We start from the raw sequence: 26,779 nt of genomic DNA on the forward strand, positions 1-26,779 counted from the left end.
GCACATTTGCATCATTGCGTTGGCATAAATAAAAAAAACATTACTGCCAATAAAGTGGAGAATGAAGCTGTAACAATTAGTCAATAAATTAGTTGACAGAATAATAATCATCTTCAGTATTTTTTCAAGCACAAATTCAAACGTTATCTAGTTCAGACTTCTAAATTGTGAGAACTTTCAGCTTTTCTTTGTTTCATGTCACAGTAAAGTGAGACTGTTGTCGGACCAAACAAGAAAAGAATTTTCACCATTTTCTGACATTTATAGAACAATGTTTGATTCATGACAAAAAAATTAATTGGCAGATTAATTGATAATGAAAAAATAATAACTGGTGTCAGCCCTAATTGTATATTGTACATGTATAGTCACAGTGATTCTCAACCAGCCACACTGGCACATGATTGGCTGAGCTCTCCCGACTCGAGAGAAGAAAATCTGCATTAAGGAAACATGGATAGACGATAATCACACTCTCAGACTCGCTCATCCTTTCAATAAACAACTGTTATATTTACAAAAAGAGCAAAATCCCATCTTCACCTTATCTTCGGTTCAGATCAGATCTTAAGACGGAGGGAGATCAGGTCTTAAAAAAACATTTTACACCCATGTAAAATCAGACCTGGAAACAGTGCTCTCTAAATAGCTCTGCCCATGTTCTGCTGAGAGCACCCTCCCAGTGTGGTGGTAATTACAATGTAATCTGATATGGCATCAGAGAGAGAGAGAGAAAAGGAAGGAGGGAGGGAGGGAGGACAGGAACACATGAGTCAAAATCAACAGCATGCTGGTGTGCAGCTGCAACATCTCTCGTCTTGAAAGTCCGATGACAGGGTGTGGAGGAAGGGTGGGGGTGGGGGTGGGGGTGGGGTGGGGGGCAAAGAAGAGGTTAGAAAGGAAGAAGGAAAGGGGATTAAAAAAAAAATTGATTTATTCATATATGTGCTTCACATGGGCACATCCGCAGTAGTAGTAATAGTAGAGCTGGCTGTACTTGGTGAACTGGGCAGAGTCGGAGTCCTGCTGTGCGGAGCTGTCTCGGTTAAAATACGAGCTTCATCAAATCTCATCCCGTTGAATCCGTTAAAACTTAAACATGAATGTGAGTTTAAGTCAACGGAAGAATGAGAAGAAGCAAGCACTTTAACCTGAAACATCAACTGCAACGCCATATGTTATTGGGAGGAAAAGGGGAGGGGAGGGGAGGGGGGGGCGTAGCTCTCTCTCCTCTCGTCTCCGCTCATTCATCCCCCAGGCGGAAGCCTTGGCCCCACTGGTGACGTCCTCTTAATATTCCTCCACCTCCTCCTCCTCCTCCTCCTCCTCCTCCTGCTCCTGCTCCTCCCTGCTCCTGGGCAGCTGGTCTGCTGGGAGGGACTCCAAAGCCCGACACCCCTCCCCTCCTGTTAGGGAAGAACCGATACCTGGAGAGAGGAGGAGGGAGAGATGGGCAAAGGTGTTAAAAATCTTTAAACGGGATGACATCGGAACATTTGGAATCAAGGAATTTCATACTACTTTGCTATTTGGGTGATCGAGCCTTAGTAGTAGTGTTTGTTTGTTTTATAATTAAAGGAAATGTGTGTAGTTTTATCCTGAGATCTGGAGAAATGGCAAGGTGGGTACCCACAGCTGTATCACAAATACAGTACAACTGGTAAAACACAAGCAGTCATACAAATCAACTCATTTCCTGTCCTCTTGGTACATCTGCTAGTTTGTTGGAGCAGTATGTTTTTCATAGGTTGTCTGCTGTGAACGGTCTGATTCGAGTCTCTTGTTATGTGTCACTGTGTGTGGATGACTAAACTAGTTTCCTCTCTTGGGATTAATCCAGTTCTACTCAAATATTTAAAAATACTTATTTAGAAGTGAAACCAAAAGTCAATGCAAATCACCGTTGTAAAAGCACACAGATGGTTCAAGTTGAACCAAAAAGAAGCTCTGCAACATCTAATGAACTTTTACAACAGTTTAGTTCATAATCTTAACAAGTGGTTTAGCTGTTTAGACCTGTTATCCATGTTTAGTCTGAGAACTTATCTGGTTGCCCTGTGCACTGCATTTTAAAAGGAGCCTTGTGTATGTAACTTTAGCTCTCAACAGGTTCTATCCGTATGCTGCCTTCAAATGTGGTCGTGTTTACGGTGTTCACGAGAAGAGTCCATATGAACGCCCCCCCCCCCCCTCTTGTGGACCTCGTAAGAGGAAAGTTTCTGAAAGCTCAGCGTTCACGAGTTGTGACGTGTTTGTTGACGTTGTCGGAAATGGCGGAGGCCACGGAAGTTTATTTTTCGGTACATAATAAATTAATATATTGTAATTTTAGTCGGATATAATTTTTCTTTGTAATTTTATAACATGTCTGCAGAAAATGTTGATATTCCCAACGGCCTCCTCTTTCTCCTCTGTCATTATGTCTTTGCATTTACTGCATTATGTTACCCGCTTGCTAAATTGTTAGCCTCTGTGGCTTCTAGACGTCGACAGTAACGTTAATATTGCCGTTGCTTAGCAGCGGTGTTCTCACGACTTAACCACTTGAACGCCACGACTTCCCATGATGTAAACACGAGCTCACGAGTTTCATTTGAAGGCACCAATAGACTGTATATAAAGATGGATGACATGACAGCTCCCAAAAAGCGAAGCCAAAACATCTGGATCGCCGCCCGGTGGCTGGCTGCAGTATAGGTCATAAGTCCCGCCTCCTCCATGTTAGTTTATGGGACATGGGCCAAACTAAAAAGTCAAAGTACAAAGCAAATGAATTTGTTTCTGTCATTGAAGATAGTCCTTATCACGCTGATGTATGTTCAGGTGTTCATATTTCTGATCATTTTGGCTTTAATTAGTTATTGGATGCTATAAAAAGGGGGTGAGACGTCCTGATTGGTAGCTGTGAGTCTTTCTCGCCGACAAGCTGCGGCCGCCGCGCTCGGCTCGCGATTTGTTCAGGCGGGTGACCTCGATACCGCGGCTCCGCCGTCCGATCACTTCTGCGCAGACTGTCACGTGGGAGGAAGTGGAGATGCGTCGTCCATCTTTATATACAGTCTATGGTTATATTAGCATGCTAATTAATTACCTAGCTAGCTAGCTCGGCATTAGTGTTTCCTGCTTCTTTGCGGTCAGCGCAGTCTACACGGTCCAGGCGGCTCAAATGACCTCTGTGTATTGATGCTCAATCCAAGACAGAGAAATTAATACTCCAATTGTTTTCCACCATATTTGTGTTTTCATTAGCAACTAATGTACTTCATAGTTCACAATGTGATGATGTATGTAGAGCTTTCTCTCTCCTGCATGCTGGTATAAGCAGATGTCACAATTTAGTCTTTGTGTCATAGCCTTCATAAAAAGTGTAGTCACTACTGGTTGTCTCATTTCACAAAACGATCGGACTTTTCAGCAGAGCGCCGTGAGGACAGTCTGCAGCAAATGAGACGGAAGAGGTGATTGGAGCCGCCCGAGGCTACAGGTAGATATTCCGTTTTACTATTAACTCCTCCCTAAACGTGGATTGTTACTACTGTTTATTTTCCTGTTTCACCGTTCTCTTGTAAGTAAATATACAAATAAACATTAACAGTTTGCTGACAGCTCATCGAAATCTATCTTGCATTTTGCAAATATTAGCCACAAGAAATTTCAGCCATGAAGTTGGTGAGTAAATTGTTAAAACTAAAAAAAAAAAAAAGCCCAGGTTGGAGGGGGAAAAAAACAACTTACAAGAAGTCTGGTGTGGAGAGGAGGGCGCGTCCTCCCAGGTCCATGGGGTATTTGAACATGAGGAAGAAGTAGAGGTGACCCACCAGGTTTCCTGTCAGTTCATTCACAAACCTGCACAATAACAGCAGAGAAGAAGATTAATCAGTAACATCACACAGTGCCGGTGTTAAACAGGCTTATCAGGCTATCCCCTACTTGGGAATACAGAAACAAAAGACACTGAATTTACATTTATAGTGCAGTGTGTTTGAAATATAACGATTCAACTCATTCAAAAGAATGACTTACGAGCCTCCGATGATGAAGTTGAAGGCCAGGATGACCCAAGGTAGATAATGTGCCTGGGACAGAGCAACAGGACATATCATTAATATGACTATTAGAATTAGTCTCACATTCAGGTAGTAAATATCATGTGGAATAAAGATCACATGATGACAGTCCATACTTTGATGTGCTCTGATATTACTGTGAAATATGAGAAACCTTTCACTGTTAACTAGATGAAATAGTAACGGCTGTTGGTGATAAAACATGCGGTACCTTGAATCTCGTTCCGAACCAGAAGGACACAACCGTGTCTTTGTTGAACTGAGCCCAGACGTAGAGCACCGACATGATCAGTGGGATCATCAGCAGCTAATAATAACAGAGACAACAATATGTGAATACAACCAAACGGCATCATCATCATCTTTCATCAAGCTTGGGGTTTATTTCACTTGTGGTGACATCAGGACGAGCGCAACATCATCTAACATCTAAGGGGTGTTTCATAAAGGACAGTGAGTGATATAAACACTCTTCGTATTGTAATATGTACAAGACATGATGCCGCATGACTTTAACCAAGTTTGACATCAAATAAGATTTCTTTTTTATACTCTTAAGAGCAGGACTTCAGGTAGTCTGTTTATTTCATTTTGTGACATTTAGAAGATTAAAAACTGGTGAAAATGGTACTTAATAAGCCATGGGGGGCTCAGAGATATTTATCAGCTTACTTTAATTGCAGGGCATTTAAAAAGCACAAATGTTGGCTGGCAGACTGCAGATACTTCAGCTTGAATTTAAAGTACGCAGTAAGTGCAGCCCATGTCAAATGTGGCATTTGGTTCATGTACTGCAAACTGACACATGTTCATAATGCAGCAGTATGGGGGAAACACTCTTAGTTTTTAGTCGGGCAGATTCATTGTAACACTGGTTAAACCTGAGGTGAAGAGCATTTCCCACAATGTCACACTTTCTTTCTTTAAGTGAGCCTAATTTAAGTGGTCATCATCATTATGAAACACTCCTAAGATCTCAAGTGATAATTACAAACAAATGTTTAAAGTACAGTATACATTGGTCATAATTAGGGCTGGGTATCGCCACTGATTTCAATGGGATTGGACTTGATTTGGGCTATTTCAGTTACTATACCAATTTGGATAGATATGAAAGAGATTCTCAGAACTAATGCTGTGAATTGTACAAGGAACCATCTAACCTGGTGCGTTATGAAAAATAAGAATGTTTACTTGGGAGATGTGTGGTGTTTCCACAATATTGTGCCTCATTTTTGTACATCTTACATATGGCTTTGCTTTTGTCCAGTTCCTCTCTGTCTTCATAGTTTTTAAATCCCACATCTGCCTTTCTGCTTGGCGGTGCCTTCAGTGGAGCAGCTCCCGGCATGTTCCGATTCAACTGAGGTGCGCTAGTCTCTCACATGGCCATAAGAACCCAAAGGCAGGCCACGCGGCACTAACCGGGTTAAAGCTTCACGCATCCACGGGAAAAGACATATATTAAACTCTGGATTTGATTAATCAATTATGATCGATTTGAATCGGAAAATCAGTTTTCATACCCAGCCCTGGTCATGATTTAATGTTGTGGTATAAATACAGAGGATTCTTACCTGCATGTTCATCAGCAGCCCAGTTATCTATAGCTAGAATCAAGGACAACAACCTCGTGGCTCAATACAATCACAGCTGGAGCTTTAAGATTAGAGCAGCTGGTGAGTGGAAGGTTGCCGGGTCAAATCCCCACACCGGCTGACTGTCACCCACCACTTCTGCCTCTTCTCCTAGCGTAAGCCGAACCTCCCACACCTGACTTTATTTTTTTTTCTCACCCATTCCCACAATTTGCCTGTGGTAACTAAAATGTAACACTTTAGATCAGGTTTAAGGAGAACAAGATTTTATCACATAAACAAAAAACTGTCTGTGAAAAGCCAGACAAGCTGACAATCAAAGCTGAACTCCTGACTAAACGACAGCGTCGAGATATGGGCCGGGCCGGGCCGTACTGCTAGTGCTGCATGTGACCTAGATTAGGTTTCTCTGCTCTGCAGGGGTAGACTGACACTGGGCCACTGGCACAGAGCCATCCTGACATGGCACAGTGCTGCAGACGCAGAGAGAGAGAGAGAGAGAGAGAAACAGAGAGAGAGAGAGAGAGAGGGAGAGAGACAGAGAGAGAGACAGAGAGAGAGACAGAGGGGTATAGAAAAGACAGATGAGAGAGAAATGCAGAGGGGCAAAGAAGGCAGCAGAATAGCAGAGCTAGGATTGTTGCTGGAGTGGAAAACGGGGATGTAAACTTAGATGTTAAAGGTGGATTGTAGGGCTGTCAATCGATTCAAATATTTAATTGTGATTAATCACATGATTGTCCATAGTTTTTAAACTTTTCAAAATGTACCTTAAAAGGGAAATTTGTCAAGTTTTTAATGCTCTTATCATCATGGGAGTGGGCAGATATGCTGCTTTATACAAATGTATGTATATATTTATTATTGTAAATCAATTAACAACACAAAACAATGAGAGATATTGTCCAGAAACCCTCACAGGTACTGCATTTACTATAAAACATATGCTCAAATCATAACATGGCAAACTGCAGCCCAACAGGCAACAACAGCTGTCAGTGTGTCAGTGTGCTGACTTGACTATGACTTGCCCCAAAGTGCATGTGATTATCATAAAGTGGGCATGTCTGTAAAGGGGAGACTCGTGGGTACCCATAGAACCCATTTACATTCACTGATCTGGAGGTCAGAGGTCAAGGGATCCCATTGAAAAGGCCATGACAGTTTTTCTTCGCTAAAATGTAGCGTAAGTTTGGAGCGTTATTTAACCTCCTTTGCGACAACCTTATATGACATGGTTGGTACCAGTAGATGCTTTAGGTTTTTCTAGTTTCATATGATACCAGTATCTTCACTCTAGCTTTAAAACTGAGCAGCTACAACCTAAAAATCGCAAGTTGCATTAAAGAAATTAGTGGCATTAAAACAAATATGCGTTATCGCGTTAACTTTGACAGCACTAGTAGATTGTAATTTATCATCTAAACAGGACGTTTTAAAGGGTTTGGTATTCTGTGGTGCCAGTCCAAAGGATACAACAATGCAGATCCAGTTGAAGAAGAGCATGAAGATATAGTCTGCCGGTCTGCCATCAAACGCCCCTGAAAAATAATACCAAGAGAAAGATTAGCGTGACAAAAAAGAAGAGCATCCAGTGTGTGTGACTGCATGTGTGTGTGTGTGTGAGCCGCTGAGGCCCGTAGTCTCACCTGTCTCTAGCCGACTGGAGTAGTGGTAGAGGAAATACAGGTTGACCAGGTACAGAAACCCAGTGTTAGGACTTATTGGGAAATACAAGGTGGCAGTCACTGGTCTCCAGAGCTGAAACAAACAGAAGAGACATTAGTCTAATAGAAATGTAGTAAAACATCAACACAGCTGTGTTTGAGCAAAGACTTTAAAGGGCTGCGCTTGTAACACACATGAAGTCTCATGTGGATTGTAAATGAGAACTTCTAAGCACTGAAAACGTGGCACCAGACAGCTGGCGTTCCTCGGCAGAGTCTGTTACCTCACAAGTAGATTCAAATGTTTTGTTTGATGGTAACAGACATCAGATCTATACGGCGTTTAAGAGGTGGCTTAAGGGCTGATGAGCATTCCCTGTGTTAAATTACTATTAATCAAGGGGGGAAATGACAGGATGTAATTACAACATACAACGCTGATGTGGAACAAATCAGAACTGTGCCTACCTAGGCTATAATTAGAAATGTGGCTTTATTTTATTCAGTTTTTCATTCATTTTATTTTCGTGCAATTCAATTAGAGCACTTATCCTGTTGAATAGTCACTCGACAGAAAATGCTGATATTCCACTAATCTTTTCAGCTGGGAAATCAAACAAAAATGCCAAACCCTCTCTAATTCTAGCTCCTCACGTCTGAGGATTTATTGCATTTCTTTTGTTTTGTATCAGTTTAAATGAAATGCCAAAGATGTCACCTTGGTCTCCCACACTTTGTGATGGGCATTTTTTACTTTGTTTTTTGACATTTCATAGACTAATGATTAATCAATTCATTGAAAAAAACAACAACAACAACAAATAACAGACAAACAGATTCATGATTACAATATTTTTAGTTGCAGTCATAATCAAAATATCAACAGCTACTAACTGCGTATTCATTATCATTTACTGATATTGTCCATATGTCCACAATAGATGGATATGGATATGTTGTCAGCTTTATAGCATTTGGATTTGGAAAAACATTCCACCCATTGTTGGTCCAAAACTGGACTTCGGTGTCCTCCAGCTCCCCTCTGCAGCTAATTAAGACTGCATAATGGTTACAGTGATACTAACTGGGGTGTCTTTTAAACAGAACAAGTGTCCTCCTTCATTAACCACCAAAGAGATAGCAGGACTAAATGTATGGTGGAGGACACTTCAAGGGTCTATAAAGGAGCTTATAATGTTATACTGACTGAATTGCCATTTAATAATAATGAAATTAATCATGGTTTTCATTGATATAGCTTCCCTTGAGATTAATAACCTACAGTATTTCAGATACAATTTCTTACTCAGTTGCCAAGCGACAAAACAACTCCAAGTAAATAGAGCAATACAATAATAAGCTATTAAGGTGCAGCACTGCCGGTGTTGCTCTGAGATATCAGTTACCTATTGGAACTGTCACACCAGCTTGCTGCTCTCTGTGTAATAATCGTTTCAATAACCAGTGATGGAAGAAGTATTCAAACCCTTTACTTAAGTAAAAGTAGCAATACTACAGCATAAAAGTAGTCCAATACATGTAGGAGTCCTCAGGTTGGACAAAAATCTTATCTTAGTAAAAGTACAGCAGTATTAACAGAAACAGTATATTATATTGTGCTTGCAAGTGGTGCATGTGAGTTTTATATTTGATAAAGGTTACATTAAATGGGTTGTTAATGTCAATGTGGAAGTAGCCTTTTTACTGAAGGTGGAGCTGATTTTAACTACCTTTGAGTAGTTTAATCTAGCAATGCATCATTTTCTATAACTATATAACTGACAATATGTCTTTAGATAATACAAACAATCGTATTCTTCAAAGTCACCAGTAACTATGAAAATATATTTAAAAATTAGTGATTAGTGAAAAAAAGCAAAATATTTCCCTGTGAAATATGTAAAGTAGGCTAGAACTTCTTATTCTGAGCTAAGTGCAGTACTCCAATAGGCCGAAGTGGATTTAAGAACTTTCCACCACTACAAAGAAGCAAGACAGTAGTTTGTGGAGGGTATTTTGTCTGGAGGTACAGTAAGTCTTTCAGATCCACATCTCCATCCCTCCTCCTGACCTGGTATAACCTTGTAGTAGCTTGTAGAAGCTGTCAACCTGTGATGAGTAGAGATGCTGCCTGCAGGATCATCTCACAGGAGGGAAGTCCCTTTACCATTTTACTATCAGATCTTGTGGCATGCACAACAACAGCACCATCTCAAACTGATTTTATTACACCAATTACCCAAATGCAACACTTCGGCTACCATCTTTGGTTATTAATATATGATGTTATATTGACTTCTTATTTCAGTGTTGCTAAATTAAGAAGCATTTTGACAGCATCCGGAAGTCCTGACCTCCTACGTCTCGCCCTCTGATTGGCTGTCACACAGCACGAGGCCTGCTGCTCAGATAGCCTTGCTAGCCACCTAGCTGCTAACCAACAATCAACCGTTGACTGATCAGCCTCTCCAACACACACAGCTGAACATCAGCAGCTCCAACACACACACAGGTGAACAGGGACGAGATCCACTCACATGAAACCTGCTTAAGACCAGCTCTGGAAACAGCATGAGGTTCCTGAAGTCAATCAGTCCTAGTTTCCCAATGAAGGGGACAGCGATGGAGGCAGCGAACCAGGAGCGGGTGATGAGCGGGATGCTCCTGAACCAGTCCCCGAGGTCCGACATCTTCCACTAGGATTACTGCCGCCGAGTTATCACCATGAAACTACAGCTCCTCTCTAAACAACGAGCTAATATCACCGGAACACTGCGAGCCCTCGCTGCCTTTCTATCAGAGGAGCTCCACTGCTAACTTGACATGACGTGGCTAATCACATCAGGCAGCTAGCAGCTTTACCTAGGACCAAGTGTACTGAGATCAGAGGAGACTACATCCGGTTCAGCTCTTCAGAGTAAAACCAAACGTAGTAATACTGCTACTACAAACAATAATAAAACTGACAGCAATAAAAAGGGAAAATATTGCTAATTAACATAGAGGTGATATTATAGGGAAATCGATCATGTTTGTCAGAAGAAATGGAACATTAAAATATATATTCAATTATAAAATAACAAGTCACTAGTTTCTTTAAAGTTCTGAAATATTACTCAAATTTTAAGCTCGTTGTTTTTATGATGTGATACAACCCGTGTTGATTGATTTTAGAGAAGTATTACAATCAGGTAATGTAACATTTCTCACAGTATAAATTTCCTTTAAGCAGTAAAAGTTAGAGAATGACATTGAAACCAGAGTAAATTGGCAGGTACCTTTGTCTTTGGGCTTTTTACCTTATTCTTACCAGATATTATTACACAGGTGATATTAAACATTGTGTTGTTCATACTATAATATAGTAATAGATGCAGGCAACATCAATGATGGCCTATATAGGCTACTTCTTAATTATTTTTCCAAGTTGTGGGTTTGTACAGTTATATATTTATCTAGTTATTTAATCCTTATTTATTCATTTTGAAGATTTATATCATGCTCTTAGTTTGAAGGAAAATGTTAGAACCAGATGTGTTTCTTTATGTTTTGCTCTGCATTATTGTAGAACTTCCTGAGAAATTTCCAAAAGCTCCCTCTTGACCAATCCAGAAGCAGCAGCAACAGAAAGAGGCGGGTCAGACGTGACAGGTTTCCTGTTGTTACAGCAGCCACCTGTGGAGAGAACTGAATCAAAGAAGCAACAAGAATAACAAGAAGCATAATGATGATTACTGAGAAACAATACTGATGCAAATTATCCCTTTTTAACAAAACCTCATGTTCTCACTTCAATTCATAACTCAGATGTTAGGTTTTAGGTTTTTTAGGCCTTTTTTTAAAATTAAGAGATGTAAAATATCTGCTCAGCTAATTCAGTATACTGTAGATATTGATACATAATGATCAGACCTGATCAAAATAAATAGGAAACAGGATTTTATGGTGCATAGACTGAGTGATTTAAACTATTTGACTCACCTTTTTGCAGCAATGACAAAAATGAGAGACTAAAGAGGCATGGGTGAATGAAAGCAACCATATATCCTTAGATAATATCAATACTTTTCATTTAAAATGCATGGATTAAGATAATCATCTCAGGTGTTTTATCTTTTTGCCAAAACTGGTAGATGTAGACCAGGTTAAAAGGGAAAACATTTGGATTGACAACAGAAGCAAAGCCGCAATAATAAGTTAGTATTTTATGTAAGTAAGTATATATATTTTTTATTGACTTAGACACCTCGTATAACTCTATGTTCTCCGTGAATGAAGGTGATACTGATCATTATTCTGAAATCAGTTCATTTGGGGTTGAAAAAGCACTAAAGTTACTGGAGTGTCGGTCATGCATCCTGTTAAGATCCATTTGTAACAGTCACACATCGTAACTCACTGACTGACTGCTTCAGTACAAGTCAGTGTGTAATTCCTTTAGACCTTGTGACTCCTGACAGCTACAGTACTGTTTTGTGAACAAACCAGAGGCAATGTGAGAATGAGGCATGATGAGACAACTTCAAAATGTTGTATTATATTACTATTATATCTAAAAAACTAAATTAAAATATGTACAGTTGAATAATCCCCATTTCATTAAGTGTCACACTCAGTTTACAACATTATATCTCTGCAGGTTTTGTGTCAGAATAGCAATCTAGTCCAAATAGTTTTGAACTACAACTCCCATAATGCACTCCTCTGTTTACTCCATACACGTCAATTTTAAGCGACAAAAAAATAACCGTCCTCAAAACAAGCCCAAAACAATCCAAAGTGAAGTTGCAGAAAGCTGTGAGTGTCCTAGTGGACAGTGTGACTGGCTGTTAGGAGACTGTTGAGCTGAGATTACATGCTGCTGAGCTGTACGGCTTCTTTGGCCCCAACTTTAAACTGCATTACTTATCGTTAGTGAATGAAGCTCGTTCAAACTTCGCGCTGTTTGCTGCGCCTTTAAACAGACTAGCCGGCTAGCGTTAGCCGCTCTGCCAGCCGTGTTACATTACATTCAGTGAGGTGGATCTTCTGGGAGTTTTCTAAGCCTATATGTATCATCTGAGTCTTTAAAATGGAGGTGACGGACATTGGAAACAAAGAAGAGGGGAAAGTCTGGCATCGCAAACCAACAGCAGGCAAAGGGTAGGTCTTAAACAACAGCAGGCAAAGGGTAGGTCTGAAACAGCTGATTGATTAGTTGTCATGTGCACCTGATGCTGCGGGGAGTGACACATTCATATAGATTAGATTGTAACATACACTTCTGAGCCTAACAGTAACATTACAAGGTAGCTAACTGCTTGCAATGCAGTTATGTTCACTCACACTTGTTGCACTCCTCCTACATTCATACAAGTATGAACTGTAAACACTGGGATGGCACATCCACTCTACACATAACGTTATACTGTGTACTCCCAAGGGATGCCTCTTAACATTGTTCTTGTTCTTGTTCTTGTTCTTGTTCTTGTTAGCCACCTTTTCAGGGTGTATTGTTATGTAACCACTAGAGAGCAGCCACGATTCACTGAACTGTGCTTTTAGTACTGTCTGAGTGCCAAATACAGGGTCAATGTTTGCTGTGACAGGTACAAATTACAGATCACTTGCCACCATGTCAGATAGGTTTCCCTTATATTGAGATATATTATTAAAGAAATCCTAAATTAAAATAGTCAGGGGTTGAGGCTACATGATATATTACATATGTCTACTGTCTGGTACCACTTACTCAGTGTTTCTTTTTTAAAATTATATTTGTATTGACACTCAGCAGCAAATCCATGAAATGAGTTACAGACCCTGCATACATACATACATACATCACCCACCTATGTCTGTCTAAAATGCCGTATTTTAAGATTTGTTATACACAAAAAGAAAACAAACAGTAAAAACTATGATCAAATAGGGAGTGATCTTTTCATTACCATACAATCATATATTTGCAAAAATAAAATCTGGCCTGTGGGGTGTTACATAGTTAACCCAGTTCTCCCAGCGTGACACAAATAATTCCAATTTCTGGTTAACATACAGTATGCTGTTATCCTCTCCCATTTTGTAAATGTCCAATTGTAATATCCATCAATGCATTTAATGTTGGGCTCTCCTGTGTTAACCACTAAGAGTGGTAAGAGCCTTTTTACCAGCTTCCAGCAATATATTTAATAAATGTTTCTCTCTTTTCAACCATTCTTGAGGCATAAGTCCAAGTCTTACTCTTCAGGGTGAACATGACATCTTAAAATATCTTGTAAGGCATTATGAATCTCTCTCCAAAGTGTTTACAATTCTTAAGTGTTCTACATAGACTTCACAAGTGGCAGACAAACACTTTTCTTTGGCAGGTAGAAATGTTCAGTGACCTGCGACAGTGGGAGATGAGAGAAGAACTTAATTTGGAACCCTGGTTGTTTGTCTTCTTCCTCAGTGTCTTAGTGACGGTGGTCCGCACTGCTCAGCAGAACAAGACGGTGCGTTTCCTCCATGTGGCCTTTGACACCACAGGAGACTCCTTCCTGGCTGGAGATCACCATGGCAACATCTACATCTTTGACATCAGTAGAAACAGGTGACTGACTCTACTCAAAAGTCCCAAAATAGTGTTTTAAGTTTGTTTATCACTTGTATTATATTTTATGAATATGATTTGCTTTACAACATTTAGCTAGATGGGAATTATGACACCAATACAGTGGGGCTACCTCTGGGTCTGAGAAGTGAAGCCAAAGTGGAAGTTCTTTAAACCTGCATTCTTTCTAACAGCCAACAGAGGAAGGCGACTCCTCTGGTTGCAATAAGAAGTCTGGTTGTATAGAAGTCTCTGAGAAAATGAGCCTACCTCTCACTTGATTTATTACCTCAGTAAACATTGTAAACATTAGTTTATGGTCTCAATCACTAGTTTCAAGTCTTCTTCAATAAAGCATGATGTTCATTTAGTAAATTATGGTCCCATTTAGGCTGCATTCACTACAGATCCGGCGGTGCGTCTAAAACGCAAGTTTTCCCATTCATTTTGAATGGGGGTAGTGTGTTTTAGCTGTGGATGTAGAGGCCACAGGGGGTGCTGAAAAATAACGTAGTGGCCTGCGGCTGAAAAGTAGAAAACTTTAGACACTTCATGACAATTAATGTCATTACTGTGCCCTCATATCCAGCATTTATTAATGCTAGTCATACCCATTTCATTTTGACATGTCACTTCTCTCACCTGAATTTGTTCTATTTAGAGCAGAAAATATGGTTAATATACTTACACACTTCTATCTTCTTCCCAGTTTTTCTATTGAGAGAAGAACAAAGTGACCCCTAAACCCCTTAAACTCAGCATACTTTTACATTTATGTGTTTTTCATTGCTTCTTTCTTGGGGCAGATTTCGTTTGGTGCAGAAGACAGGACAGGCCTGCACTGCTCTGGCATTCAGCCTCCGCAGGACCACAGAGTTCCTTGTGGCCTTGGCTGACTACACCATCAAGTGCTTTGACAAAGGTAGGATGGACACATCCATCCATGCTTCGTTCTTTGAATAGTAATTTCCAGGGCTTTAAGTTCTCAGAACTTTTTCCACACAAGTTATTTTCAATGACACTTGCTATTGTTTCATTATCTTTCTTTCAGACACGAAGCAGCTGGTCAGTTGGATGCGGGGTCACGAGGGAGCAGTTTCGTCCATCTCTGTCCACAGCTCAGGTCGCTACGCCATCACAACGTCTTCAGACACGGCTCAGCTCTGGGACCTGGACACCTTCCAGAGGAAGAGGAAGCTCAACATCCGTCAGTCTGTTGGCATTCAAAGGGTAAACCTGCAAAATGAAAGCAACATTAACGAATAGTAGTTTGATCACATCATGGTGATAATCATTCATCTGAGGATTGACAGTGTTTTATTGTCAAATAGGGATTTAGGTTTTTGGCTCATTTTGATACTACAGTATATTTCTGGTACATTTTTGGTATGCACTAAATTTTTTCTTTCTCTTCGTTGTTGTCATGATCATTTCACCCTGTTGTTTGTGTTGCAGGTGTTTTTCCTGCCTCTCAGTAACACCATCCTCAGCTGTTTCAGTGATGACTCAATCTTTGCTTGGGAGAGCGACACGCTGTTCTGCAAATACCAACTCCCAGTGCCCGACTGCGGACCCAAAATCTCCTACAAGGCCTTCGCTGTCACACGGTGGGTCTCTCACATCGCAACCACTGTCTAGCTCATTGATTATGTAGTTTCTTTCATTCACACCCTGCTTTGCCTCTAAACACGTCATACGCATAATAAAAGTAAATGAGGATCAGAAGGCCTCATCAAACACTGATATACCTGACTTGTGTTGGCAGTGATGGTAAGAGCCTTGCTGCTGGTGGGCGCTCCAACCTGTTGCACCTTTGGTGTCTGGACAGCCAACAGCTGGTCAGGGTGATTCAGATGCCCACGCAGGTCCGAACTGTCCGACAGATGGAATTCCTTCCCGACAGCTTTGACGGAGGAGCCAGCCAGGTACACAGACAACAATTTTAGACATTGTTGACGTCACTTGCCTGGAAGAGGCCTTGTCTGTGTATCTGTGCATGTTAATGAGCCAGTGGTCTGCTTCTGTATCTCTGTATGCAAATGTTTAACATGATAACTTTTCTGCATGTGTGCCCTGTGTGTTTGAGACCTTTTTGTTGTCTCTGTAGACACTAGGCGTGTTGAGCCAGGACGGCGTGATGCGATTCATCAACATTCACACATGCAAGCTGCTTTTCCACATGGGTTCCCACGACGACGCCATCACCACAGTGACGGTCAGCTCTAACGGCCGACATGTTGTGGCCATCATGGATAATGGCAGCATAAATGTCTACAGCGTACAGAGTCTCACACAGGAATTAAACAAGGTGACAGTCAGTTGTGATAACAGTACGAAGACGTACAAGGTTATTTATTTGTTGATAACAATAAATTGATCTGTATGTGTGTTCATATTGTGTGTGTGTGTGTGCCCCTCACCCAGCCTCCTCCCTCCCAGGTGGCAGTAGTCTCTGGCGGTGGAGTTGATCAGGACTTGTCTAACCTAAAGGTCCAGGTCAGGTCAGAGGTCGTTCAGAGACCAGCCAAGAGCTCGGGTAGGCGGACACAGGTGAAGATACTTAGACCCCCCGCTGGGTCGACAGCTGAGGATAAAGAGGTGGGAGCAACACACACCAATGTCTTAATACATTGTTTTCTTTATGTAGAGTGATGTGAAGTTTATTTCTCATACCACCATAAATACACACAAAGCATTTCCCTCCCTCTGACTAGACACAACGAGTGAGTGATTTAATAGAGTGTTATGGTTTTGTGTCTGCCAATAGAATGAACTACCTGCTGGTCTGAATAAGAAGAGACTGGTGGCTCTGCTCAAGGCGTTTGGAGAATATCCTGCTAAATACAGGTAAATATGACTTTCACAGGAGGAGGATTCATGCACGTATCTGATGACTGAAAGATGCATGCCAACTTTTTAACACTCATGTGTTTGTGTTTATGTTTATGTGTTGAGATTCACATGATTCATTTGTGTGTCCACGTTGCAGGATGTTTGTGTGGCGGTCTTTGTTGTGTCTCCCAGAGAACCATGCGGCGTACAGCAGTCTGACTGATAAAGGCCTGCATGCAGCCTACCTCACTCTGGATGATAAATACCCCATCAAAAGTCACAAGCTACAGAGGGGACTGCAGAGGTTCTACAACTATTTTCTTCTTTCTGCAGAATTTAGAAGTTTTGTTTTTTTAATCTATTTTGAAATCACATGATTTTCAACAAATCCATGATTTGGTTCTTCCTCTGCTCCACAGGGTTTTGTCTGCTTTAGCTCACTGGGCAGCCATATTTGGAGAGGTGGAGTACCTTCCCCTGGTAGCCTTCCCTTTCGTCAAGCTCTTCCAGAACAACCCAATGCTCTGCTTCGAGGTGGTGGCCACCGTCGTAGGTACTTCATGGTTGTTCTTATGAAATGACATTTTTCTAATTAAACACAAAATTATGAAAATATATGAAATTTCAACTACACACGTTTGAAAGCTTTCCAGTGTTTTGTGCTGCTGCCTTGAGTTCAGTATCTTGAATTCCTACCAGCCTTTTTATGTGTAGGGAATGGCACTGCTGCATTCATAAGCATAAAACCAAACAACGAGCTTCTCCGTGTGTGCAGCCAAAGTCTGAGACTCGTGACACTAAAGGATTTGGAACTGCTTTAATTTTCAATTGTGGCTCTGTTTATCAGGCATTTGAATGTCTTGAGGAAAAGCCAAGGTATTATCAGTGTGTTGAATACTCCGATGTTTGGTTGTGCAGTGAATTGGGGTCAGCACTGGTTCGAGTACTTCCCCAACCCTCCTCTGAACATCCTGAGCATGGCGGAGAACGTTCTGGCTCATCACGACAAGGAACTGCTGCAGCACCTGGTGGACTGTGGCATCACCTCACAGGTAACAGCAGCTACACACAACTGGAGGAGAAGGGTGGACGAATACTCAGTCAGGTGAGATTTTTTATCGGGCATGTCTATATCTGTTCCAGCTGTATGTGTGGCCCCTGCTGGAGACCTTGTTCTCAGAGGTTTTGACTCGTGATGAGTGGCTCCGGCTCTTTGACAACATCTTCTCCAACAATCCATCATTCCTGCTCATGGCCTGTGTGGCCTACATCACCTGCTGCCGTGAGCCTCTGCTGCTCTGCTCCCAGAAACAGGACTTTGAGGTAACTCCCCTGAAAATATAGTCAGCCCCACAGTAAGTCAGTAAACATTTCCGTCTCTCCTCCATCAAATCTTATTTCCTGTTTCTTTTCCTTTCAGTATTTTTTCCACCACCGTAACAACCTGGATTTGGGCGCCATGATAAAGGAGGCTTACCGGCTCATGGGCAGCACACCAGCTGACATCCATCCCAGGACTATGCTCTCTGACTTTACACCACTCACCAAAGGCCAGTACCCCGTGTTCAACCACTACCCAGAGTTCATAGTGGAATACCAGAGCCGGGAGAGGGAGAAGATACGACTGCAGGAGATGGAGTATCTCCGTGAGAGGTGAGATTACACATAGTGTATTGACAGTGTTAATAAGATAGCCAGAAATGCATATTTTTAGCTAGGATGAGCGTTAGATTATACATTTGATGAAATGTGTGTTTCTCTCATCAGGCAGGAGGTGTCAGCCCTGCGTGCAGATTTTGTACGTCGCCAGGCTGAAGAGGAGGCCTATTATGCACAACAGGTAGATATTGCTTTTCGTAATGTATGTTTTTCCTCGCTCATATAGTTAACCTCTATATGAAACACAAGCCTTGGATGGAAGTTCAGTGAACTGAATACTGCTTGATTTGAACACAGGAGCTGCTGCAGAAAGCAGAGGAACAGCGCAGAAACATCCTGGCACAAGAGGAGGAAAAACTAACACAGCAGAGGGCAAAGTAAAAGCACACCTCTATAATTAAGTTATAAGAAAAAAAGAACAGTATTATTTAGCAGAATGGGTTGCTGACACTGCTCCGTCCTCTGCAGGTTGGCAGCGATGAAGAGAGAGCTGAAGGTGAAGGAGTTACAGCTGCTGGATGCAACTAAAAGACGTTTCCTCAAACACCAACAGGACCTGAGAGCCTCACAGGTCCAAAGACTAGACCAGGAGATCAGTAGAAAGGTAACCTGATGATTAACATTTAAGGTAGTCTTTTAATATAATATATTTTTTCTACCAAAGAATATGTCATGGACTTAATAACCTCTATGTTTGAGCACTAACCCAACAATAAACCTTTTATATGGGGCTACAGATGGGTCTCCGGGAGCGAGAAACAGCTGCAGCCGTCCAGGATCTAGAAGTCCGACAGATGGAGCTGGAGGCTCAGAGGAGACGACTTGAACAGGTGATAAACAGCTCGCATTCAATCCTCCTTCCTCTCTCCAAGCCTCCTCTTTTGAATAATTTCTCTCTCTCCCTTCCTAAACCTAAACCTAGAACACATTTTGCAGTTGAAATACCTGGAAGCATAAAATGTGCTTTCTCACTGGACACTGAATAGATCAAAATGTCTGATAACAATCACAGGTCAGCCTCCAAGTTTGAGAGCTTTTGAAGTCACTCACGGTTGTACCTAATTCAAGACTCCCCAGTGTTGTAGCCTCCTTTAGACACTTCCTTTAATCATGATCGATGAATAGCACATATTCTGCATTAACATTCTTACAATCCAACACTGAGGTCCGTCAAACAAGAAATATTTGATGTAATAGTCACAAACAGTGAATTGCCACCATGTAATGACATCACTTCTTGATTTTTGTAATAATAGTCTGAAGTTTTGGTTTGTTTTGTCCATGACTATTTCCCTCAGCACCTGTTTAAGGAGCAGGAGCGCACGGGACGGGAGGTTGAGGAGGAGGCGGAGATGCGGATGAGGAGGGCAGAAAGAGAGGAGGAGAGCTACACAGAGCTGCTCCACTGCACAGAGACAAACATGCAGGTTAGTGGCACATTCCAACGTGGAGCCGGTATAATAATATCGACATCTGTCAGCACACGACCTTGATGCACTCGTAAATTTGTCTGACTTCACGAGAAACTTTCAAAGCCACACAAACTCTGATTTTGGCACAGATACCGGTGATCTTCTCCTCTTGTTTCCGTTAACTTCCCCTCTCTCAACACACAGGCCCTGGAGGAGTCCCTGGCGGAGGCGTGCCAGCTGGGCTTGGAGTCGGACTGGCAGAGGGAGGTGGCGGAGCGCCTGCAGCAGGTTGATGCCGAGCAGGAGAGGAAGAGGGAGAGACTGGCAGAGCTTCACAGGCAAACCCTGGCAGAGGAGGAGAGACTGGCCGACACCCTGAGAGATGTGGCAGGAAGGAAGGTGAGAACAACAACAGTATGTTTGTTGACACAACAATTTACATGAGTATTGGCTTGCCTATGAAAAATTACTGTGACATATTGATAAGGGCTTTTCTCTCTTACCTTTAAAATTAATATTACGAAATAATAAAGAATGATTGAAATATGTTTTCTGACCATCTCAATGTCTGAAATACTTTTTTGATATATATAAATACAAATTGTTGGATTTAGAAAAATAAGCTGTTTGGTTATTGTGATTCAATTAGACGATGAATACTTGTTAATTTGCAGTGGGATGAAGTAATGAGTTCCAGAGCCCAGTTACAGGAGCAGCGGCAGCCCCTGTCTGCAGCAGACGCAGGTATTTCTCTACACATACATTAGTTTTGTTTGTGGGCTTTGAGCTGACCTGTTCATTATCCAGACGTCGTGGATCTAATGTTACAGTGTTTGTGTCAGACGGCCTAAGACAGATGGGGTTAAGATCACCGTGTTCCACCAGAGGATTTCCTCATAGACCCAGTGCCACCACCAATGCTGCTGGTCCAGCAGTCAGACCCAACTCTGCCACCTCCCCAAAGCATGCAGGAACTAACATGGTGTGTCTGAACAGCAGTTCACCTTCAGAGAGCACCTCCACCAACTGTAAGTCATTGTAGATATGATATTGTTTCCAAAAGGCTTTACTAAAAAGTGTATTCTTTTCAAAAAGCAAAGATAAAAGACTGCTTCTGTTGAAAGGACTTTCTGGTGTGGTGTAGCACAAGACTTTGTGGTGCGATCAGTGTTGTGGCAGTGGCAATCCCTTTCATTAAGAATATGTTTGAAGGTCTTATTGATAAAAATTTTACGTGGATGAATGTTTTTTTAAAAATTGTACACCCACAGAGCTTTTAGAACGATGCCGAATAAAAGTATGGCTTTTCCTAAAAACAATTATTATGATTGTGAATTAATCACTTAAATTTTTTTTGACAAGTCCAAAATGAACGTTTTGTTTATCTCTGTGGAAGATATTTCACATTTGGTTCCCACTTCAAACAAGGCTTGTGAGCCAATAGTATAACAACATTGGTATCACGTGGTATCTCTGTGTTGTCAGCGATCAAGTTGCCAGTTAGTTTGGAAAAAATTGATAAATGGCGTATGAGTTTGACAGTTGTGTCCGGTTACCTAACGTTATAGTTCAGAGGGAATTTAGAAGTGGTTGGCTGACTGGAAAATAAGTAGGTATACCTGTGTATTCCCTGCACTACAGCACTGCTTAGATGACAAGCTAAACATTACCCGAGACTAGATAGCCATATCCTCAGATTACCATAGATTACGTTACATGAATGTTGATACACTAACACACAAAGTGACCTAAATCTATAGCTAATTTATAGCTGCATGTTACAAAATAACTGAGTCTCACTCCACTCCATAAAATATGCAGGTCACGAATCGGCAACCACTTGTTGTGAAGTGAATGCAATGGAACGGAGGAGGGAGATTTCTATGTTATCAATGTTATCAATAGCACCTTTAATATTAGGGCTGCAATTATTTTGGTTATCAATATATCTGCTGATTATTTTCTCAAATAATCAATGAGTTATTTGTTCTGTAACGCAGCAAAGAAAGTGAAAAATTACAGATGATGTCTGCTTTTTTTTTTTTTTTAAATCCAAAGCTTTTCAGTTTACTACTATAATATAAGACTGGAGAAAAAGCATCAAATCCTCCCATTGGACAGGCTGGAACCATTAAATGTTTGGCAGTTTTCCTTGAAACGATTAATCGATAATCAAAAAATATTTGCTGATAAATTTTCTGTCAATTAACTAATCAATTAATGTACTAACTGTTGCAACACTACATAATAAGAGCACCATTATCTTGAGTTTCTGTGTAAATAATGTCCCTGTATGTCCTTCTGTCAGTTTCCCTGGACCGAGGCCGGGCCCAGCTGGACAGCAGCGAGAGACAACTGCTGAAGGAAATCGGAGAACTGAGACGGAAGCTGGCGGTCAGAGCCAGAGAGGGCAGCTCTGCCTCCTCACAGTCTGTCCACACACTGTCCTCCGTCTCCCAGTGACCACAAACTGCTCTCTGTCGTCATAGCATCACAAACAACATATTCCTGTCTCAAGGTAGCTAGAACAGCAGAAACAAATGACTATGACTGAGGAGCATACTGGCCAGCTGCTATCTTTTTACCACCTTCCAAGTGCTTATATACCACCCTTTAAACTACACATTATTTATGCAAATACAGTCAGACATGTTAATTGTACATCATCAAACACTATTTCATGAAAACCCATCAGTCCTCTGACTGGATCCCTGCGAGGACAGAAACGGGTTAATCCGTTGGGTTTCGGCTGTGTTGTTGCTTCATGTGATGTGTGCACATGATTGTTCAGCTTGTGTCACTACTCTAGTCATCCATCATTCATGGGGGGGTTCTCTGATAATATCCCTACAATCAACAACGGCTTCATTCATTTGAACTCAGTTCTGTCTGTGGCCCCTCCAGACACAGACAGTGGCCAGGGCTGTACCATCGCAGTCCGTCTGTAGCCGGGGAACGTTCCTCTGTGTGACCAAAGTGACAAACTGATGTAACATACAGTACTTAGGTAGGTACTATGTCTAAGTCTGCTAACTGAACGATGAAACATCCGTTAGTTCTATAGTGTCTATAGTGTAGAATAACATCTTTTAACTGTGGTAAAAACATACACTGTTATACCTCTGAACTTGTTACCATACCACCTTCCATTTAATGTTCACTTTTTTTTAAATATTGGAGCTGGTGCTCCATTTAGAATTTTTATTTCAATGAATGTATATGCTTCGTCTTATTTAAAACCTGGTTTGGGTAAAATGTTTTTTAAAATCCTGATTCAACCTTCTGTTTCATTGTTCCTTTTAAGATATACCTGCGTTAGTCTAGTCTTATTATCTCTGGTATTGTACAGAGATTCTAGCGGTCATCGATTTTTAATGCTCAAACTCTTTTGGTATACATTCAAATATATGAATGGTAATGTACACATCTGTATGCAGGAAAGGAGCTCCAGGTGCCAATTTCTATATACAGAATGAATAGATACTGTAGTACAGTGATTCTGGTCTTCTGTGGTCCACAAAATAATTAGCTATAAATTAAAATTGTGTCATTAGAAAGTACATATCTACAGATGGGGACCATTTGCGCCAATAAAACCAGCATATTGTGTCTGTTACTACCACCCATGTTAGCTTTGGGCTAATAGAAGCTCTGATATGATTGTGACACATCCTGTCAATCTGTCATGAATTAGTCCCGTCACTCAGGACACGACGAACCGTCCCTGCTGCTGCTTAGCTTAGTAGCCAGCTAGCTAGCTGGCGAGTATAGAGAAATATTTGAGTCAGTCCACATCGTCAGGTGATACGACAGAGTGTAAGGGCCACATTGAGGAAAAAAAAAAAATCTGAGATTTCAAGAATAAAGTCATAAATTTACGAGAAAAAAGTTGAAATATGAGAATAAAGTCAGAAGTTTACGAGAAAAAAGTCGTAATATTATGAGCATAAAGTCAGAAGTTTATGAGAAAAAAAGTCGGAATATGAGAATAAAGTCAGAAGTAACTCTTATAACTCTGATTTTTTTTTTCCCTCAATGGGGCTCTAATACTCCGTCATAAGGTGACGCTAAAACCAATCTAGCTAAATTGAGAAACAGTTATATCAAGAGACCACGACGGGAGACTAAAATGCGTTGTGTCTTCAGCTGTCATGAATTAATCCTTTCACTCAGGATAGAAGAGGAACAATGCGGATTCCGTCCTGGCCGTGGAACAACGGACCAGCTCTTCACTCTCGCAAGGATCCTGGAGGGGGCCTGGGAGTATGCCTATCCAGTCTATATGTGTTTTGTGGACTTGGAGAAGGCGTATGACGGGTCCCCCGGGAGATACTGTGGGGGGTGCTGCGGGAGTATGGGGTGAGGGGGTCACTTCTCAGGGCCATCCAATCTCTGTACGCCCAAAGCGAGAGCTGTGTTAGGGTTCTCGGCAATAAGTCAGACTCGTCACCAATCCCGTTCGTGATATTCATGGATAGGGTATCGAGGTGTAGTCGGGGGGAGGTGGGTTTGCAGTTCGGTGTGCTGAGGATCTCATCGCTGCTTTTTGCAGATGATGTGATCCTGTTGGCATCATCGGTCGGTGACCTCCAGCTCTCACTGGATCGGTTCGCAGCCGAGTGTGAAGCGGCCGGGATGAGGATCAGTACCTCTAAATCTGAGGCCATGGTTCTCAGCAGGGAACCGATGGATTGCCTACTCCGGGTAGGGAATGAGTCCTTACCCCAAGTGAAGGAGTTCAAGTACCTCTGGGTCTTGTTCGCGAGTGAGGGGAATATGGAACGTGAGATTGGCCGGAGAATCGGCGCAACGGGGGCGGTATTGCATACCGCACCATTGTGATGAAAAGAGAGCTGAGCCGGAAGGCAAAGCTCTCGATCTACCGGTCAATCTTCGTTCCTACTCTCACCTCTGGTCATGAGGGCTGGGTCAGGACAGAAAGAACTAGATCGCGGATACAAGCGGCCAAAATGGGTTTTCTCAGGAGGGTGGCTGGCGTCTCCCTTAGAGATAGGGTGAGAACCTCAGTCATCGGTGAGGGACTCGGAGTAGAGCCGCTGCTCCTTTGCGTCGAAAGGAGCCAGTTGAGGTGGTTCGGGGATCTGGTAAGGATGCCCCCTGGGGGCCTCCCTAGGGAGGTGTTCCAGGCACGACCAGCTGGGAGGAGGCCACGGGGAAGACCCAGGACTAGGTGGAGAGAATATATCTCCACACTGGCCTGGGAACGCCTCGAGATCCCCCACTCAGAGCTGGTTAATGTGGCCCGGGAAAGGGAAGTTTGGGGTCCCCTGCTGGAGCTGTTGCCCCCGCAACCCGACCCCGGATAAGAGATTGAAGGTGGATGGATGGATTCAAGACACGACGAACCGTCCCTGCTGCTGCTTAGCTTAGTAGCCAGCTAGCTAGCTGGCGAGTATAGAGAAATATTTAAATTGAGAAAATATGACGACAGTTATATCAAGAGACCACGACGGGAGACTAAAATGTGTTGTGTCTTCAGGTGCCATGAAGCCGGCCAGGCTAAAGCAACATCTGATTACAAAGCAACCTGAATATCAGAGCAAAACAGAGTGGTGTTAACATGATTCAAATTAAAATGTGTTGCTGTTTATCAAACAGGTCTGAAGTATTTAGGTTGAAAAGTTTTAGAATACAAATAGTTCCAATGGCCTCTAAGAGTACAAATGGTAGTAAGCATTATGCTTAATCGGTGTTACGATTATGAGGGGGTCCTTGGATAATTCTCTCCTCTTTTTAAGGGGTCACCGGCCTGAGAAAGTTTGAGAACCCCTGCTGTCGTGTATTACAAACAGACAACATGCAAATCCAGTTCCTTTATCATTTAGATTGTACTATCATTTTAATTAGAGGTATCATGTTTTGATTGGATGGTTTGGGGAGTTTGTTTCAATTTCTGCTTATGTCAAGACAATAGGCAATGTGTCTGTTTTCATAAACCAGGTTGGACTCTGCTACGGCCAAGTAGTCAAAGTGTTATCACTGTGAAACAGCTGAGGAGTATTGCTGTGTGCTTGTGCTCCTCGCTGGGTGTGCCTGTAACCATCTGTCTCTGCTTTCGGTCCTCTAATCATCCAGGTGTTGTTTGACTTGAGCTGAATTGACATCCATCGCCATTCCTGTCACTCATTCTTTTATTTCCCTCCACCCATCGTTTATCTGTCTTCACGTGCTTCACACGCCTCTAAATCACTCTCAGAAAGTCAGTCGATCGTTTGACTGTTCTATAACTCAATCAACAACCACAAACACACTCCCTCGTAGAAGTACAGGAATATGTCTTCAAGGCACATTTCACATCTCGCACATGAACGTGTACATGGACATGCTTTCTTGTGTATTCTGTGTCTTTCAGTAACATGTGATTGCATGACCTGTCACCTCTCATCACTCGTGAAACCACCTTGCCCTAAGCAGGGGCGGGTCTACCGTTTTCTCTTCACCTCTCTGTGTGCTTCAACCAGTAGTTATTTCATTAATGTCAGAGAAATGCAGGTAACCATCTCATCCAGGCTTTGAGGATCATGCACAGCTGTAACACGGGTCTGTTTGTGGATGAACTTATTGTCTGATGAGATCATTTTGACCTCCTACAAACCAAACTACAGTAAACGAGACTAGCATCATCCATGGATGCCAGCGGTGTGTCCGTGCTGTCGTACAGGAGGTCAAAACCCCAGGGGAAGGTGAAGCGACGGGTTCAGGACCTCCGCATCTCTTCTTCCTCTTGCTATGACTTTATAGCCAGCAGGCCCGTGTTGGACTTGAGCCACAACGAGAGCGCTCGGCTGGCAGCGGACTCCCTGCTCAGCCGGGGCTTAGAGGGATACCACGAGGTGTTGAACGCAGAGGGAGAAGTGGACTTTCTGTCAGAGCTGGAGAAGATTTACATCCTGGAAAATGGGAAGGATGGCAACACAGGTTGTAAATGTGTTTTTTTAAATTGTCATGT

At 42.0% G+C, this 26,779-nt stretch overlaps 2 protein-coding genes across 4 annotated transcripts; one reads left to right on the top strand and one right to left on the bottom strand.

The window, feature by feature from the left end:
* Positions 1–247: 247 nt before the first annotated feature.
* Positions 248–10,022, bottom strand: derl1 (derlin 1). Of its 2 annotated transcripts, XM_037785704.1 has the most exons (9): positions 9,870–10,022; positions 7,315–7,426; positions 7,142–7,206; positions 5,645–5,671; positions 4,279–4,374; positions 4,024–4,076; positions 3,736–3,846; positions 1,339–1,427; positions 248–1,308 (listed from the first exon to the last, which is right to left on the bottom strand). In XM_037785704.1, the coding sequence occupies exons 1-9, from the start codon at positions 10,020–10,022 to the stop codon at positions 1,244–1,246; spliced, it is 771 nt and encodes a 256-aa protein (XP_037641632.1). In that variant the 3' UTR covers positions 248–1,243. The 2 variants fall into 2 exon arrangements, with proteins under 2 accessions (XP_037641632.1, XP_037641631.1); XM_037785703.1 differs by having other exon boundaries at positions 248–1,427.
* Positions 10,023–12,047: 2,025 nt separating this feature from the next.
* On the top strand, positions 12,048–23,082 carry tbc1d31 (TBC1 domain family, member 31). Of its 2 annotated transcripts, none has more exons than XM_037785694.1 (23): positions 12,048–12,474; positions 13,766–13,906; positions 14,713–14,828; positions 14,958–15,136; positions 15,362–15,513; positions 15,672–15,831; positions 16,014–16,214; positions 16,346–16,504; positions 16,674–16,753; positions 16,896–17,042; positions 17,158–17,291; positions 17,657–17,790; positions 17,882–18,061; positions 18,159–18,391; positions 18,506–18,578; positions 18,695–18,774; positions 18,866–19,001; positions 19,135–19,227; positions 19,696–19,824; positions 20,014–20,208; positions 20,484–20,553; positions 20,652–20,837; positions 22,118–23,082. In XM_037785694.1, the coding sequence occupies exons 1-23, from the start codon at positions 12,404–12,406 to the stop codon at positions 22,270–22,272; spliced, it is 3,204 nt and encodes a 1,067-aa protein (XP_037641622.1). In that variant the 5' UTR covers positions 12,048–12,403; the 3' UTR covers positions 22,273–23,082. The 2 variants fall into 2 exon arrangements, with proteins under 2 accessions (XP_037641622.1, XP_037641621.1); XM_037785693.1 differs by having other exon boundaries at positions 12,049–12,474; positions 16,331–16,504.
* Positions 23,083–26,779: the final 3,697 nt, after the last annotated feature.

The sequence above is a fragment of the Sebastes umbrosus genome, chromosome 11, assembly GCF_015220745.1.
Source record: "Sebastes umbrosus isolate fSebUmb1 chromosome 11, fSebUmb1.pri, whole genome shotgun sequence".
NCBI classification, from domain to species: domain Eukaryota; kingdom Metazoa; phylum Chordata; class Actinopteri; order Perciformes; family Sebastidae; genus Sebastes; species Sebastes umbrosus.

Excerpts from the sequence above, each read along its gene's own strand:
- tbc1d31 (XM_037785693.1), top strand. The coding sequence starts at position 12,404 with ATGGAGGTGACGGACATTGGAAACAAAGAAGAGGGGAAAGTCTGGCAT. Across the intron at positions 18,062-18,158 it reads CCCAGAAACAGGACTTTGAG|TATTTTTTCCACCACCGTAA; the intron begins GTAACTCCCCTG and ends TTTTCCTTTCAG. Across the intron at positions 19,002-19,134 it reads ACCAGGAGATCAGTAGAAAG|ATGGGTCTCCGGGAGCGAGA; the intron begins GTAACCTGATGA and ends ATGGGGCTACAG.
- derl1 (XM_037785703.1), bottom strand. The coding sequence starts at position 10,022 with ATGTCGGACCTCGGGGACTGGTTCAGGAGCATCCCGCTCATCACCCGC. Across the intron at positions 7,427-9,869 it reads TGGTCTTAAGCAGGTTTCAT|CTCTGGAGACCAGTGACTGC; the intron begins GTGAGTGGATCT and ends TGTTTGTTTCAG. Across the intron at positions 4,077-4,278 it reads GGTTCGGAACGAGATTCAAG|GCACATTATCTACCTTGGGT; the intron begins GTACCGCATGTT and ends GCTCTGTCCCAG.